Here is an 18,484-nt window from a genome sequence, read left to right on the forward strand (position 1 = left end):
GAAATTACAGTGAGTTGAGTATGCAGCGCAGTCCATCACGTAAATCAGCCTTTCTTCCATTGACTGCACATACACTTCCCACTGCCTCAAGAGAGCAGCTAACTGTACTGTTCCAGGGTGGTTAGAACACTGGTATCTATGACAATGTGGAAAATTGCCCAAGTATGTCCTGTACACAACAAGCAGGACAAATCCAACCCGACCAATTATGGCTCCATCGGTCTCCTCTCGATCATCAGTAAAGTGATGGAGGGTGTCAGTAACAGCGCTATAACGCAGCACCTGCTCAGCGACGCTCAGACACACAGACACGGGGAGAATGTGCAAACTCCACACAGACGGTTGCCTGACAGTGGAATCAAACCCCAGGTCCCTGGTGCTGTGAGGCAGCAGTGCTAACCACTGAGCCCTGTGCCACCCTATATGGTAGACCAGGTTAGAACATGTACAGGTGAACATGTTTTGAATATGCAAAGTTTGTCTTGGGCTTTGAATGGAGGTGAGAGGGGAGGGGTGCTTAATTAAACTAATTTTGAAATTCAGTAAAGAAACTTCTAAAAAATATGTATTTGGAGATTTAAAATATAGTGAATTAATAATATTTTTAAATTAGCATTTTGGTCACATGTTTGAAAATTTTAAAATAGATTGAGGTCTTTAAAAGGGGAAGATCTGCGGAGAACCGGAGGGAGCTGCATGGCCTTGCTCATGGGGGCCTGCAGGCCTGTCTCATGAGCAGTAGCACATGGGAATGCAGCGAGTCCTGGACAGACTGGTGTGAGGAGATAATTCTTACCTTAGTACACCATAATGTTAACCCCTTAATATATTCCTATTTGTAACTTATTTTCGATTATGTAATTATGCTACTACTTTTATCCCTCTGCTGTATCAAAGAATTAGACCTAGGTACTTGTATACAAGATATCTAAGAAGGCAGATATTGTAAATGTTTTCCACTGTAGTCCTACAATGGGGCACATGTGACAATAAAAGGAAATTGTAATTATATTTTGAATTATTAATATTTTGCAAGTATAATGCATGGCCTTTTATTGATGAGGTTAGTCGTTTGAAATGGATTTTGGACGGAGTAGCCCCGCCCCCAGAGCCTACAGCCCCACCCTCGACCCCGCCCCCAGGCCCACAGCCGCTCCGCCTACCGCCAGGACCTCCAACCACGCCCTCTGCCATCATGTCCTCCAACCACGCCACATGACCTTGCAGCCCCGCCTATGGTCAGCCAGCACCGCCCTTGGTCCTCCAATCCTTTCCCTTACTCCTCCAGTCCTCATTCTTCATTACGTTGCTTCCCCCCCCACGCCCGGCCGAATATCTCTGTCCGTCCCGTCAACCACCAATCCTGCCTCGCTTCTGGTCGCACGTCCCCCACGAATTGTCTTCTAGACCCAACCCCTGTCCTCCAACATTCCTCCGTGCCTCCTACCCTGCACCCCCCCAAGCTTCCAGCTTAGTCTTCCAGGCCTACCCGTCGTGTTCCAGCCCGAAACCTCGTCCTCCAGCTCACCCCTTGCCCTTGCAGCCCCACCCTCTGGTCCTGTACTTGTCCATCTCCGCTTCCGGACCCTCCCTTTCCTCTTGGTCCCGCCCCCTTGTCGCCCAAAACTGCCCCGCCCCACTTGGAACTCCAGTCCCGCCCCCTTCACACTAACCCCGACAACGTTATCCTCCAGGCCCCGCCTCCTTTCCCCGGTTTTGTTCCCCCTTCGTCCTCTATTTCCGCCCCTATTGCCCCCTGGTCCTCTAGCCCCGCCCCCTCGGTGATTGACAGGGTAATGGCGGCGCCGCGGCGCTGGTGAGAAGCGGGAGACTGGGAGATTTGAGCCGCTGTCCGCCCGTCAAACCCCGGCCCCGGGATGTCGGCCACGGCTCGCCGCAAGCAGGAGGAGAAGCACCTGAAGCTGGTGCGGGAGTTAGGATCGCGGCCCCACAACCGGCAGTGCTTCGAGTGTGAGCAGCGGGGTCCGACCTACATCGACATCACGGTGGGCAGCTTCGTGTGTACGTCCTGCTCTGGCATCCTGTGAGTACCGGGGAACAGAGACAGGGCCCGGGGACTGGCGGGTACCCGAGGCCAGGGCCGTGGGGGGCTGGGAGGGTACTCGAAGCCATGGACTGGGGGCCTGGCGGGTATCCGAAGCTGGGACCATGAGATCGGGAACTAGGCCCTGGAGAGTATTTGAGTCTATGTGACTGAGGCCTAGACTATACTTGAGACGGGCCACTGCGGCCTACACAGCCCCTGGGGCCTGGAGAGAACATGAGGCAGGGACCTGGGCCCGGCCCACGGGGGAGGGTGCACGAAATTGCGGCCTGGTGCTAAGGAGGGCGTGTATGGCTTGGGGTCTGGGTCCTAGAGTAGACTAGACAGGAAAGGGATCTGTATAATAAGCTGTTCTGGGAGCCCGACTGTAACTTGATCCCTCGGCCTCAAGATCTACATTATGTCCTGACGTGCGGTAAAGAATCAAGGCAATAGAACCTGGAAAATTCTTATACTGTGTGTACCTAGTCCATGAATTCCTGAAGTTTGCAGTGCTCCTGTTATAGACATTATATTGTGACTGCAACTCCGTTCTGTATCGATTCTGTTTATTTTAAACTCCTGACAGCTAGCTTGAGCAGTCGTATTTTGTTATACTGTGTGCTGGATGTGTACAGGAGCCAAGTCCAGTAAACTGGGAATAAAGCTTTTTTTTAAGAATCATAGAATTCCTACAGTGGAGTCCATTGCAGCCCATTCAGCCCACACTGACATTCCGAAGAACGTCCCACCCCTATAACCCTGCATTTCCACGGCTAATCCACCCAGCCTGCTTATCTTTGGACAGTTGGAGGAAACCCACAGGGAGAATGTGCAAACTCTGCACAGAGAGTCATCCAATGGTGGAATCAAATGTGGGTTCCTGGTGCTGTGAGGCAGCAGTGCCAACTGCTGAGCCACTGTGCTACCCACTCTGTGGAGCAAGTAAGACATTTTATATGACATCAATATAAGTGTAACACACAGAGATATTGGGAACTGCAGATGCTGGAGAATCTGAGATAACAAAGTGTAGAGCTGTATGAAGACAGTAGGCCAAGCAGCATCTTAGCACAAAAGCTGACGTTTCAGGACGGTCTAGGCCTGGATGTGTTCATCCAGCTCTACACTTCGTTATCTAAGTATAACATACATTTGAGGCTTCTTATATGTAGCATAAACACTTTACTGAGTCAAACACTAATTATATACTGCATGAGGTATTCTGACTGTACCATATGCTGACTGGAGCGTGTATGCCATGATTATAGCACATTCAGAGGTATAAAATACTATATTGAGATTGTGTGCTGACTATGTACCATACTGAACCATGCAAAGTACCATACTAAGTAGTGGACATGTGCAACAGTCATCTTTTGTATAGCCTTTAGAATACACTTAAACAATTGTAATCCAGAAGCACTTGGTACTTAGTTATAGAAAGCAATATTAGACTAGGTGACTAAAAGCCTGGTCACAAAGGAGGATTTTAACCAGGAGTGAAAAAGAGGATTGGATGTCCTGCAGGCTGACTGTTAGTGATATGGAGTTGGTAGATGTTCAACAGGCCAGAATTGGCAGCTTGGAGGCACCTAGACAGCTTGTAAGGTTGCAGAAGGTTACAGTAATAGGGAGAGGGCAACGCCCTAATTTTTGAAATTGACATGTTGCTTATGGAGCTGTAGCAGGTCCGTGAGCACAGGAGCTGAAAGGTAAGTTGGACCAGATGTGAGTAAGGGCCTTTCATCTGGAAAAATGTCACGTGAAAAATATTAGACACAAGATTGATGCGGGGAGAAAAGTTTGTTGTAATTTTAGGGATGGGAGATCATTGGAAAGAATTGAATAGATGTGAAGGATAGTTAAGGGTATTGTAGTATCCTCCTATGTCACTGATTACTGTGCAACCGTCACACTCCTGGCAATGGTGTGACTTGGAATAAGAGCTGAGACTATTATAACTCTGTCAGAGGTGCTTGCAGAACTGCTTGGATTGAACCATGAGTCACCTGATTTAGGAACACACCACAGGTAGAAGAACTCCTTGGCATCATCTTCCAAATCCATTACCTCTATTCATTTAGAAAGGCAAGGGCAACAGATACATAGGAAGACTATCCTCCTGCAAATTCCGTCCAAACCACTCCAATCTGACTTAGAAATATATCACTGTTCCTTCAGTGTTGCTGGGTCCAAATACTAGAATTCCTTCCATAATGCGTTGTGAGCCTATCTACAGCACGTGGATTATAATGGTTTGAGAAGACAGCTCACCACCACTTTCACCAGGGAAACTCAAGATGGGAATCAAATGCTGACCCAGCCAATGGCACCCATATTTGTTGAATGAAGTTTTAAAAAAAAACTTGAGCAGTGGGTGATCAGTATTAGAGTCCAGCAAAGAAGTACTTTTGGGCAGAAGTAAACTAAACCCTGAAACTATTAGTAGATAGGTTGGTAAAGAAGGTGTGTGGCATGGTTTCTGTCATTGTTTGGGGAGTACAAGAGTCAGGATGTCATGCTGCAGCTTTGTAAAACTTTGCTTAAGCCGCACTTAGAGAATTGGGTTCAGTTCTGGTCACTGCATTACAAGATGGATGTGGAGGCTTTAGAGAGGGCGCAGAAGAGATTTGTCGGGATGCTACCTGGTTTAGAGTGTACGATCTATTAGGAGAGGCTGGCCAGACTAGGATTGTTTTCTCTGGACCGGCAGAGGCTGAAGGGAGACCTGACAGTCTATGAAATTATGAGCTGCATTGGGTTGACCGTCTGAATCTTTTTCGCAGAGTTGAAATGTCTTAAATAAATGTCATGCATTTGAGGTGAGAGGGGGAGAAGTTCAAAGCAGATGTGAAGGGCAAGTGTTTTTGCACAGTGGTTGGAGAGTGGAACGCTCAGGGGTGATAGTGGATACAATAGGGGCGTTGAAAAGACTTTAATAAGCACACAAATCTGCCTAGGGTTGGGGGGGTAGTTAGGGGATATGCACCAAGGGCAGGTGGAAGGAATTAGTTTAATTTGGCATCATGCTCAGTCCAGTATCGTAGACCTAAGGGCCCATTCCTGTGCTGTACAGTTATATGTTCTATGATTTACTGAGGTTTTGCCCGAATGAGTCAGTTGAAATTCAGTGCAAAACGGAGAATTGTAGAAATCTGAAACAAGAGCAGAAATTGTTAGAGAAACTCAGCAGGCCTGGTAGCATCTGTGTGGAGAAAGCAGAGCTTGCATTTCAGGTCTAGTGACTTGCCCTCAGAACTGATTGTCATAGAGAGATTATTATGCAGATCTTTGCTGTGTCACAAATGATATTAGTGCAAGTGGCATAAGGTTTAGCAAAGATGAAGATTCAAAGGAATATCAAAAGATAAGGGAGAGGCCCATAGGTTGAGGGTAGGAGTCTCAGAGCCATGGCCCTAGGTATTTAAATGCTGGGCCAACAATTCTGGACTTTTAAGTGTCCTCAGCTTTAGGCTGGTGCAGAGGAAGAGGGCAGGAACATGAGAAGTGTCGGGAAATGGGAAGGATAAGAATGCGAAGATGATTTTTAAAAACCATTTTCCAGCCAGACATTGCTGGGTAAGATCATGGAGGTGGAAATAATCAGACTTGCTGATGTTGAGAATGCAGGGTCATGAGTTCAGTTCAGGATTGATTGGTACACCATTCTGGTAAAGCACAGTCTGGTTTCAGCATCGGAGAGTGTAGAGGGAGAGGATGTGAGCTCACTTTTACAACTATTTTACTGATAAGGAATGCAAGACGCGTTATTTGAGACAGTGGTTTTTAGGGCGGTTTTAAAGTCTCAAAGATTGGAATACTCTGGTTAATGGCTGTTTGGTGAAGAATTTTGGGATTGCAAATTTCACGTAGCCTGCTTCAGGTTTGATCAGATTTACAGGAAGCAACTATTTCCAGAGAACAGAAGAATGTGTCTCGGCTCCCACATGGAACGATGGACAGTCTTTTGTGTTCTTGAAAAATACTTACAACACTCTAAATGAAGCTTGACACAGTTTGTCAATTTTGATCCAGATTGAGGGTGGAGTTGATCTGAGGTTGTGATACCTTGGAATAGTGTGGCAGTGTCCTAGTGCTAATATCATTGGGCTATCAGTCCAGAACACTAGGCCATCTGGGTTTGAATCCCATCATTGGCAGTAGTGAAACTTGAATTCATTGAAATCTGGAGATCTTGCTAGCCTAACGGCAACTATGTAACCATTGTCAAATGTTGTAAAAAGACATCTAGTTCATTGGCCTTTTTGCGAAGGAACCCTGTCACACTTTTTTGGTCTGTGCCTACATGTGACTCCAGACCCACAGCAAATCACCGCAACTGGGGATGGACAATAATTGTTGACCTGACCTAACCAGGACCATCCACACCCCGTGAATTAATTTACACAATGTGCAGTGGGAAAGACCATTCAACCCAGAACCGGCTCCTTCCTAATGATCCGTCATGTATTAAATTCAATTCCTGTTTTTCATGCTTCACTGAGTCTGTGTGCACCAACTGATCTGGCAGCATCTTCTAAATATTCACTACGGGATGCATTAGAGTTCTTTTGCGAATACTGATTTTGTAAATCATCCTAAATCTATTCCATCTGGTTCTCAGGACTTATGCCATTGGGAACTTTCCTAATTAACTTCCATGAATTGGCAAATGCCAAAAAACCTCTAGTTTGCCCACGTGTGTGCTACTGCATGAAAGATCGGAGACCTTACACAAGTGCCAGCACTAAAAGCTGTTTGAATTTCTCCTCCTTGTGAAGGGACAAATTCATGTTTGCATAATATACTCATGCCTTGAATCTCTTTCCAGCCAATGCAGTTAATTTTAAGACTGAAGTAGTTTCTATGAAAGCAGAGGGATGTATAGCAGTGAAATAAGGTGTGTGCAGTTAGGTCTAGGTGCTGCCACAGTGGCACTGGCTGGCATCACAGGTACAGGGCTGAATGGATTCCTCTAGTTGTGGAGTATTAAGGTCTTTGAAGCAAAGCTTCTGGTGTGACACAGACTAGATTGCAGGCTATATGTGCAGCCAGTCTCCGCAAATGGAGATCAGATTATTTCAAATTGTGCAGCGGTTTGTCTGGAATAGTGACCTGTAGAAAGTAGGGGCAGCAAACTGGCCAAGCTGTCTTGAGGCATAGGTGGGTAGTTAAAGGTTATCAGGGGCTAGAGCATGAATAGACATTAGCTTATGGTTGATCTACTTGCAGTCACAAGGGGCTGAATGGCCTGCTCTTCTCCTCAACCTGTATAAATGGCCAGGTTTTTGATGTTGGTCAGTGACATGCTGAGAGACATGCTTTGCCTCCAGTATTATCAAGGAATCTTTGATATCAGTCAGTTTAGGTTTGCACAGCCTTGGTTTTCTGCCTCAACAAATGGATAATATTTACAACAAAGTGACACTAGGCACTGCCCTGAACTTCATACTTAAGTTTGAAGCAGGGTTTGAAGTTGCACCTTCCTGACTTGAGCTCATCCAGTTGAGGCAGAGCTGGAATGCATGATGCTGCTGAGCTTATAAATACTTTGTGATAACCTGCGATGCACTGGTATCCTGAGTTGCTGGGTTAATTAGTTCACATTATGACTGATAAGGCATTCCTTTTTAATTGCATGACTTTCAGAGGCTGCTAATAATCCTAGATATGATGATCTCAGCTTTTTTCTTGTAGTGAAGTGAGAAGACTGTGTGGCAGGATTCTGGCCTGATTCGGATAGGTTGCTTGGTTTAAAAAAAATTAACCCATCTTGTGAGAGATAATAGGAATGCAGGTGCTGGAGAATCCAATATAACAAAGTGTGAAGCTAGATGAACACAGCAGGCCAAGCAGCATCTCAGGAGCACAAAAGCTGATGTTTCGGGCCTCTGATGAAGGGTCTAGGCCCGAAACATCAACTTTTGTGCTCCTGAGATGCTGCTTGGCCTGCTGTGTTCATCCAGCTTCACACTTTGTTAACCCATCCTATTCTGTGTTACTGACTTTCTGTGGCTTGTCGGTCAATGCCGCCAACTGCACTTATGAATTTTTTTCATTTAGTTGGAGGCATTGCTAATTGGCCAGGGAGCAGGCTGGGGTGGACCCTGTTGTTGTGGGTCTAGTGTCACTTGCAGGCCTAAATAGTCAGATTTCATCACTGAAAGCATGTTAGTAAACCAGATGAATTTTTAGGACAGTCGTTATTGCTTACCATTAGACTAGCTTTGTAACTGAATTGAATTTAAGTTTCACTGCCTGCCTTGGTGGGATTTGAACCTAGTCCCCGGAAGAGTAGACTGGCGTTCTGCATTACTAGTCAGTAACATTATCGCCACACCAACACTTCCCCTATGCTTGGAAAATATGAAATACTATTTTACACAGCCAAACAATCTGTTTCTCTCTCACTGTGGTATTATATTCTGAATACACTATTTGCAGCCTGTGCTACACTTCTGCAAGTATGGGCTACCTTCCTGTACCTGTATCCGAACTCGAACAACTCTCTGCGATGTCTGGACTTCTCCAATTCTAGCTCCTTGCACACCCTCAGTTTCCAATATTGGTGGCCATGCCTTTGGGTCTTAGTTATCTTGTTCCTCCCTTCAACCTCTCCACCTCTCTCCATTTCAGATGCTCTGTAAAACCTACCTCTTTGTCTAAGCACTTGGCCACCCTGTAGAGTCATAGAGATGTACAGTGCGGAAACAGACCTTTTGGCCTAACTTATTGGTATTGACCAGATATCCTGAATTAATCTAGCCCCATTTGCCATCATTGGGTCCATATTCCTCTAAACCTTTCCTATTCGTGTACCCATCCAGATGCCTTTCAAATGTTGTATTTATTCCAGCCTCCACTATCTCCTCTGGCAGCTTACAGCTTACACCATCCCAGCACCACCCTCTGCATGAAAAAGTTGCCCTCTAAGTCCCTTTTAAATCTTACCCCTCTCACCCTAAACCTTTGCTCTCCAGTTTTTGACTCCCCTACTCTTGGGAAAGGACCTTGGCTATTCACCCTATCTGTGCCCCTCATAATTTTATAAATCTCCATAAGGTCACCCCTTGGTCCCCAACACCCCAGGGAAAACAGCCCCAGCCTGTTCAGCTTCTCCTAATAGCTCAAATGCTCCAACCCTAGCAATATCCTTGTAACTCTTTTCTGAACGTTTTCAAGTTTCATAATATCTTTCCTCTAGCAAGAGTGCCAGAATAGAATGCAGTATTCCAAAAGTGGCTTTGCCAATATCCTGTGTAGCTGCAACATGATCTCCTTATATACTCAGGGCACTGATCAATAAAGGCAAGCATACCAAGCACCTTCACTACCCTGTGACCCACAGTCTCTTTATTTGGCAGCTCTCCCCAGGACTTTACCATTAAGTGTATAATTCCTACCAAAATGCAGTGCCTCACATTTATCTAGACTAAGCGCCATCTGCCACTCCTCAGCCCATTTGCCCATCTAATCAAGATCCTGTTCTACCCTGAGGTAACCTTCACTGCCTACTACATCTCCAATTTTGGTGTCATCTGCAAACTTGCTAATCATACTGTCTATATTCTCAAATCTTTTCTGACAAAAGTAGTGGATCTAGCACAGATCATTGCACCACACTGCTGGCCCTGGGCCTCCCTCTACCACCACATGACTCCTACCTTCAAGGCAGTTTTCTATCCAAATGGCCAGTTCTCACCTTACTCCATGTGATCTAACCTTGCTAACCATTCTGCCATGCTGAAATCCATATAGACAATGCTCACCACTCTGCCGCCTTCAATCTTTTTTTGTAACTTCTTCAAAAAACTCAATCATGTTGGTGAAACATAATCTTCCATACACAGAGCCATATGGACTAACCCTAATCAGTTCTAGCCTTTCCAAATACATATATATCCTATCCCTCAGAATCCCCTCCAAAGTCTTACCTACAGTTGACGTCAGGCTCACCAGGCCATTGTGCCTGGCTTTACCATACCACCTTTCTTAAACAATGGCACCATGTCAACCAATTTCCAGTCTTCCGACACCTCACCCATGGCTGTCAGTGGTATAAATATCTCAGCAAGGGGCTCAGTAGTTACCTCCTACCTTCCCACAAAGTTCTGGAGTACACTTGATCAGATCCACCTTTATGCATTTTAAGACGCCCAGCATCACCACCTTTGTAATGTGGACACTTTTCAAGATATTATTTGTTTCCCAAGTGCTTCTCCACAGTAAACACCAATGCGAAATATTCATTCAGTATCTTACCCAACTCCTGTGGCTCCACACGCAGGTGGCCTTGTTGATTTGTAAGGGGCCCTATTCCTTCCCTGGTTACTCTTTTGTCCTTAATATATTTGTAGAATCTGTTTGGATTCTCCTTAACTCTATTTGCCAAAGCTATCTCATGTCCCCATTTTGTCCTCCTGATTTCTCTCTTGAGTATACTGCTACTGCCTCCATAGAGTCATTATCACAAGTCATACTGCAGGGAAACAACTTCTGGTCCAACCAGTCTGTTCCGACTGTAATCCCAAACCTACCTAGTCCCTCCTGCCTGTGTTTGGCGCATATCCCTCCTGACTTTTCCTATTCACAAACCTGTCCAAATATCTTCTAAACATTATAATTGTACCTGCATCCAACACTTCCTCTGGAAGTTTATTCCACAGGTGAATCACCCTCTGTGTAGAAAAGTTGCCCCTCATGTCTTTTTTATATCTTTCTCCCCTCATTTTAAAAAATAGGGGCCCTAGTCTTGATACTACTCGAGGGATCCAGTGAATCCCAACTGTCTAGACCTGACTTTTGCCTCCTGCTTTTTCTTGACCGAAGCCTCTTTCTCTAGTCATCCAGCGTTCCCTACACCTACTAATCTTGTCCTTCACACAAACAGAAACATACTGTTTCTGGATACTTGTCTCATTTTTGAAGGTCTCCCACTTTCCAGCCAAGCCTTGAGAATAGCTGCTCGCAATCAATTTCTGCAAGTCCCTGCCTAATATCGTCAAAATTGGCCTTCCTACAATGTTGAACTTCAACTTTTAGATTAGCTCTGTCCTTGTCCAGAACTTCTTTAAAGCTAACAGAATTATGATCACTATCCCCAAGGTGCTCCCCCCATGACATCTGTCAGTTGCCCTGCTTTACCTGTCCTAATATCTTGCGGTGACTGAGTGTCAATGTTAGTTTGGCCATTATCATGGGATAATTATTAAAGACAGGATGAAGTGTTTGAGCCCACACCTTTTGTATGTTGTTTTTTTTTGTCCATTCATGGGATGATAAAGTCTATCCCTAATTGCCGAGAGGCCAGCTAAGAGTCAACCACATTGCTGGGGTCTGCAGTCATGTGGGCAAGGCCAGAAGGATGGCAGATTTCCTTCCCGAAAGGACGTTAGTGAACCAGAGGGATTTTTCTAACAACTGCCAAGGGTCATCTGTAGTCTCTTAATTCCGGGTTTTTTTAAATTGAACTCCAATTTGACCATCTGCCATTTGATCCCAGGTTCCTGTAACATACGTAGGTCTCTGAATTAATAGTCTAGTGATAATACCATCACGTCTTGGTGTTTGTGAGAGAGTCTGCATTTGGGTACATATCTGTCAGAGCTACATGGCTTGCCTGTGGTCCAGATGAATATCAGCCAGGAGTTTGGGCGAAGTGCTCTGGGCTTATTACACTTCCCAGATAATAAAATGTGAGGCTGGATGAACACAGCAGGCCAAGCAGCATCTCAGGAGCACAAAAGCTGACGTTTCGGGCCTAGACCCTTCATCAGAGAGGGGGATGGGGGGAGGGAACTGGAATAAATAGGGAGAGAGGGGGAGGCGGACCGAAGATGGAGAGTAAAGAAGATAGGTGGAGAGGGTGTAGGTGGGGAGGTAGGGAGGGGATAGGTCAGTCCAGGGAAGACGGACAGGTCAAGGAGGTGGGATGAGGTTAGTAGGTAGCTGGGGGTGCGGCTTGGGGTGGGAGGAAGGGATGGGTGAGAGGAAGAACCGGTTAGGGAGGCAGAGACAGGTTGGACTGGTTTTGGGATGCAGTGGGTGGGGGGGAAGAGTTGGGCTGGTTGTGTGGTGCAGTGGGGGGAGGGGATGCACTGGGCTGGTTTAGGGATGCAGTTGGGGAAGGGGAGATTTTGAAACTGGTGAAGTCCACATTGATACCATATGGCTGCAGGGATCCCAGGCGGAATATGAGTTGCTGTTCCTGCAACCTTCGGGTGGCATCATTGTGGCAGTGCAGGAGGCCCATGATGGACATGTCATCAAGAGAATGGGAGGGGGAGTGGAAATGGTTTGCGACTGGGAGGTGCAGTTGTTTGTTGCGAACTGAGCGGAGGTGTTCTGCAAAGCGGTCCCCAAGCCTCCGCTTGGTTTCTACATTGGGGAAACCAAGCGGAGGCTTGGGGACCGCTTTGCAGAACACCTCCGCTCAGTTCGCAACAAACAACTGCACCTCCCAGTCGCAAACCATTTCCACTCCCCCTCCCATTCTCTTGATGACATGTCCATCATGGGCCTCCTGCAGTGCCACAATGATGCCACCCGAAGGTTGCAGGAACAGCAACTCATATTCCGCCTGGGAACCCTGCAGCCATATGGTATCAATGTGGACTTCACCAGTTTCAAAATCTCCCCTTCCCCTACTGCATCCCTAAACCAGCCCAGTGCATCCCCTCCCCCCACTGCACCACACAACCAGCCCAGCTCTTCCCCCCCACCCACTGCATCCCAAAACCAGTCCAACCTGTCTCTGCCTCCCTAACCGGTTCTTCCTCTCACCCATCCCTTCCTCCCACCCCAAGCCGCACCCCCAGCTACCTACTAACCTCATCCCACCTCCTTGACCTGTCCGTCTTCCCTGGACTGACCTATCCCCTCCCTACCTCCCCACCTACACCCTCTCCACCTATCTTCTTTACTCTCCATCTTCGGTCCGCCTCCCCCTCTCTCCCTATTTATTCCAGTTCCCTCCCCCCATCCCCCTCTCTGATGAAGGGTCTAGGCCCGAAACGTCAGCTTTTGTGCTCCTGAGATGCTGCTTGGCCTGCTGTGTTCATCCAGCCTCACATTTTATTATCTTGGAATCTCCAGCATCTGCAGTTCCCATTATCTCTTTATTACACTTCCCACCTTGCTTGCCCATGGACATCAAGTTAGCCCCATCTAGAGCAGGGTTGGCTGACAGTGCACTGTGGGTAGGCCTTTGCCTTCTTGCTGACCTACATGACTCAGTGACTCTTACCCTTTGGCTGTTGGGGCTGCCGCAAGTTTCCTGGCATTGTGTCGAATGCGAAGTGGTCAAAAGTGGAAGGGAAATGTACGATGCCACGTAGGGGGCACTTGATTTTTAATCCTTGAGCGATAATGTTGCACTAAGCTCTCACCCATTGTACTGCAAGACATTGAGCTGTGTCAGGCAATTGTTAGTTTGCCATATGTTGTTGCGTTGGAAAAGGCTGGCAGTAGTTATCCTTGAATTCATCTTCCCACCACATTCAACATTTTTTCAAGTTCTGGTTATCTTTTCCTTTCGGATGTTTTCTGGTTGGCTCCTTATCCTAACTTTTGCTTTCTGATGGTTTGGGCAAAGTAACCAGTGGTTTGACCCCTGAGTTGTACCTCTCCACCACGCTTAGAGTTCTCTCTCATTACGGTTATTCTTCCCCAAGAGATCATCCCAATTACCTGTTTCTCATTATACAATTTCCAGTCTAGGAAGGCTGTTCTTTAGTAGGTTCTTAATGTTTTCATTCTGAAAACCATCTGTGTAACACTGCAGGAATTCCTTCTCATTGGCATTGTTACTGACTTGATTTGTCCAATCTATATGCCGACTAATGTTGCCCATAAATTACAGCTTTACTTTTATTACTTGCGTCTGTACTTTCTTGTTTAGTGCCTTTCCACTCCACTTTGGGGGTCTATATCCAACATCCATGTTCAATTTCTGTCGCTTGATATTTCTAAGATCCACTTTACCAAACCTAATGTCCTTCCTCCCTGTTGCCAGCAATGCCAACCACCACTTTTTCCTTCTTGTCTGTCCTCAAGGCAACCCTTGGTCACTTTGCAGCCATGTCTCTGTAATTCCAACTATTCCATGCACATTTTTTGCTTTGCCAGGTTGATTAATCCATTTTCGTTCATTCCACTTTGAACTGGGTTTGTCTTGACCCCAAAGTGTTTTATAATGGCAAGGCACCATTCTCCAGCTTGTGGCTTCTATTCAAACTGAATGTTCAGAGTGAAGGAGAATGTGCATTTATTCTGCTGCTGGCGGCATTCTTGTCCTAATTTATATAGTTGTAGAGCCAAATCCCACTCCACATAGTGTAGACCAAAATCCCTGTGCAGTGCTGAGGGAGGGCCACGTCATCTGAAGTCGTCCTCTCCAGTTGAGATATTGAATTAAGCAACACCCGCTCTGACCCTGCTCAAATAAGCATTTAATATTCCACAATCTGAAGAAAAACAGTAATGTTCTCCTGGTGTTTGAATGAAAGTGAAAAGTTGGCACTTCAGTCTCATGCCAGTGTTCATTCCTGGAGCAGCAGCAGCCGAAGCACTGTTTCATTTCTCTGCTTTTGTGATATTTTAATTTGTACAAATTAGTTGCTTCATTTGCCTACATTTTAAAGCACTATGGGGAAGCATTTTGCACTGCATGAGAAGTATGATAGTTAGAACAGGCTATATAAAGAAAATCTGTGGTTTGTGGTCATTGCTCTCACTGTCATCCTGTTAAAGTACTTTGTTAGACTTTTGGCTATGTTGGGCATGTTTTACCTTTCCTTTGTCCTTCAGAAAGACCGACTTGCATTTTAGTACCTCCGTTTGCATCATTGGTCATCTCAAAGTTTGTCTTCAGTCATTGTACTTTTTGTACTGTCGAGAGTGTAGGTTGTGATGAAGGAAATACAGATGCAGTGATCTGAATGGCCTCCTCTTGTGCTGTTACCTTTCTGTGGTTCTAAATGCAACAGCTAACCTGTGTACAGCAAGCTTCAGTATAATAATCTGGGTGTTTACAACCAGCTGACAGGATGTCAGGGACCCTCGCTTTAACATTGAAGGTTCACCTCGATGCTGGAACTGATATTATTAGCGAAGACTCTTTGTGCTCAAGTCTGTGGATTGGGACAAAATCCCATAGCTATGTGACTCTGATGAAAGTCCACTGTGCATTGAGCTGCAGTTGACCTAAAGCATCACTTGTAACATCTGCCATTTGTTTTGGAAAGGTCAGATTTAGAAACTGAAATGTGAGAATATTTGGAAAAGAAAAAAATTAAAAGTCTAGAGGGGAACTGTCCTCCATAACCGGCTCTTTGTCAGGACCAGCAAAAGGGTGTACAAACATGAGTAAGATGCAGAGATGGGCCACTTGGCCGCTTGAATCTATTCTGCCATTCAGTAAGATTGTGATAGTGTTTTGTATTCCAATCTATTCTATAATGGGCAGCATGGTGACTCACAGAAAACCTGCTGTATAAATGCAAACCAGTGCAGATACTGGAAATCTGAAATAATGGTGGAAAACTCAGCATCTGGAGAGGTCATATGTCGAGCGTGATATGGCTTTTCTCCAGGACATGTTTGAGTCTGTAAAAACAATTGTCACCACCACCACCACCCCCCCCCCCCCCCCCCCCCAAAAAAAATCCTATTCCCTGTGAACAGAGAACTGTAATTCCACTTTTTAGACAATAGACAATAGGTGTTGGAGTAGGTCATTCGGCCCTTCGAGCCAGCACCACCATTCGTTATGATCATGGCTGATCATCCACAATCAGTATCAAAGGCTTCTCCTGATTAGCTTCAAACAGATATGTGAAGGAGAACCAGAAGTGCATAAAATAGGGCAACTAACAATGGGTGGCACAATGGCTCAGTGGTTAGCTCTGCTGCCTCAGAGCACCAGGGCCTGATTCAGTTCCAGCCTTGGGTTACTGTTTGTGTGGAGTTTTCATGTTTTCCTTGTATCTGTGAATTTTCACAGGGTGGTCTGGTTTCCTTCCAAAATACGCAGTTTAGGTAGATTGGCTGTGGAGTTAGAGAAATGGTGGGGGGTTGTGGGTCTGAGTATAATGCTGTATAGAGGGTTGGTGCAGACTTGATGGACCGAATGGCCTTTTTGTGCACGGTAGGAATTTTGTGATTCTAACGCTTGAATCCCTGTCGAACAAGAATCCTCCTCTGCCTTAATGTTCAATTAATCCACGCTCACCACCTTCCTGAGGCATTTTTTTCCCCTGTCTGAAAATGATGACCCTTCATTTTAAAACTGTGCCCCCAAGTTCTGGACTGACCCACAAGAGGAAACCACCTTCCCATGTCCACCTTGTCAAGACCATTCATGACCATCTGTGTTTCAATCAAGTTCGCCCTCACTCTCTATACTCTGGTGGAAACAAACCCAGTCTGTCCAGCTTTCTTCAGAGGAAAACCTGTTAATTCCAGGTATCCATCTAGTAAACCTCCTCTGAACTGCCTCTAATGTATTTACATTCGCTAGCTAAGAAGACTGAAGCTGCACATGGTGTTCAAGATGTGATCTCACTAATACCCAGTGTGATTAAAGCATGACATCCTCACTTTCGTGGCATTCTGTTGTAATAAACGTTGGTATTCTATCAGCCTTCTTAATCATGCAATTTGTGCACTAGAACACCTAAGTGCCTCTGTACTTGAAGTTCTACAGTCAGTACAGTGGGCCGAGTGGCCTTCATCAGCACTGAAAAAGCTGCTGGCTGATATGTGAACAGGAGCAATAAATTCCAGTGCCTGATAATGGGAACTGCAGATGCTGGAGAATCCAAGATAATAAAGTGTGAAGCTGGATGAACACAGCAGGCCAAGCAGCATCTCAGGAGCACAAAAGCTGACGTTTCGGGCCTAGACCGTTCTTCAGAGAGGGGGATGGCGTGAGGGTTCTGAAATAAATAGGGAGAGAGGGGGAGGCGGACTGAAGATGGAGAGAAAAGATAGGTGGAGAGGAGAGTATAGGTGGGGAGGTAGGGAGGGGATAGGTCAGTCCAGGGAGGATGGACAGGTCAAGGAGGTGGGATGAGATTAGTAGGTAGGAAATGGGGGTGCGGCTTGGGGTGGGAGGAAGGGATGGGTGAGAGGAAGAACAGGTTAGGGAGGCAGAGACAGGCTTGGCTGGTTTTGGGATGCAGTGGGGGCGGAGGGGATGAGCTGGACTGGTTTTGGGATGCGGTGGGGGAAGGGGAGATTTTGAAGCTGGTGAAGTCCACATTGATACCATTGGGCTGCAGGGTTCCCAAGTGGAATATGAGTTGCTGTTCCTGCAACCTTCGGGTGGCATCATAGTGGCACTGCAGGAGGCCCATGATGGACGTGTCATCTAAAGAATGGGAGGGGGAGTTGAAATGGTTCGCGACTGGGGGTGCAGTTGTTTATTGTGAACCGAGCGCAGGTGTTCTGCAAAGCGGCCCCCAAGCCTCTGCTTGGTTTCCCCAATGTAGAGGAAGCCACACCGGTACAATGGATACAGTATACCACATTGGCAGATGTGCAGGTGAACCTCTGCTTAATATGGAAAGTCATCTTGGGGCCTGGGATGGGGGTGAGGGAGGAGGTGTGGGGGCAAGTGTAGCACTTCCTGCAGTTGCAGGGGAAGGTGCCGGATGTGGTGGGGTTGGAGGGCAGTGTGGAGCGAACAAGGGAGTCACGGAGAGACTGGTCTCTCTGGAAAGCAGACAGCGGTGGGGATGGAAAAATGTCTTGGGTGGTGGGGTCGGATTGTAGATGGCGGAAGTGTGGGAGGATGATGTGTTGTGTCCGGAGGTTGGTAGGGTGGTGTGTGAGAACAAGGGGGATCCTCTTTGGGCGGTTGTGGCGGGGGCGGGGTGTGAGGGATGTGTTGCGGGAAGTGCGGGAGACCCGGTCAAGGGCGTTCTCGACCACTGTGGGGGTGAAAGTTGCGGTCCTTGAAGAACTTGAACATCTGGGATGTGCGAGAGTGGAATGCCTCATCCTGGGAGCAGATGCGGTGGGGGTGGAGGAATTGGGAATTGGAGATGGAATTTTTGCGGGAGCGTGGGTGGGAGGAGGTGTATTCTAGGTAGCTGTGGGAGTCGGTGGGCTTGAAATGGACATCAGTTACAAGCTGGTGGCCTGAGATGGAGACTAAGAGGTCCAGGAAGATGAGGGATGTGTTGGAGATGGCCCAGGTGAACTTGAGGTTTGGGTGGAAGGTGTTGGTGAAGTGGATGAACTGTTCGAGCTCCTCTGGGGAGCAAGAGGCGCCACTGATACAGTCATCAGTGTAACGGAGGAAGAGGTGGGGTTTGGGGCCTGTGTAGGTGCGGAAGAGGGACTGTTCCACGTAACCTACAAAGAGGCAGGCATAGCTGGGGCCCATGCGGGTGCCCATGGCCACCCCCTTTGTCTGTAGCTCATCCCCTCCCC

General features: G+C 46.7%; 1 protein-coding gene across 4 annotated transcripts in view; it reads left to right on the top strand.

The window, feature by feature from the left end:
* The first annotated feature begins 1,288 nt into the window (after positions 1 to 1,288).
* The window catches only part of LOC125448687 (arf-GAP domain and FG repeat-containing protein 1-like), a 104,659-nt gene continuing 87,463 nt past the window's right edge, over positions 1,289 to 18,484 (top strand). For 2 of the 4 annotated variants that reach the window (XM_059642533.1, XM_059642534.1), the window contains exon 1: positions 1,289 to 2,044. In XM_059642533.1, the coding sequence (XP_059498516.1) occupies positions 1,878 to 2,044 (167 nt within the window). In that variant the 5' untranslated portion in view covers positions 1,289 to 1,877. The remainder of the gene's footprint in view (positions 2,045 to 18,484) is intronic. The other 2 variants (XM_059642535.1, XM_059642536.1) reach the window with 1 other exon arrangement.

Source organism: Stegostoma tigrinum, chromosome 45 (genome assembly GCF_030684315.1).
Source record: "Stegostoma tigrinum isolate sSteTig4 chromosome 45, sSteTig4.hap1, whole genome shotgun sequence".
Classification (NCBI taxonomy): Eukaryota; Metazoa; Chordata; class Chondrichthyes; order Orectolobiformes; family Stegostomatidae; genus Stegostoma; species Stegostoma tigrinum.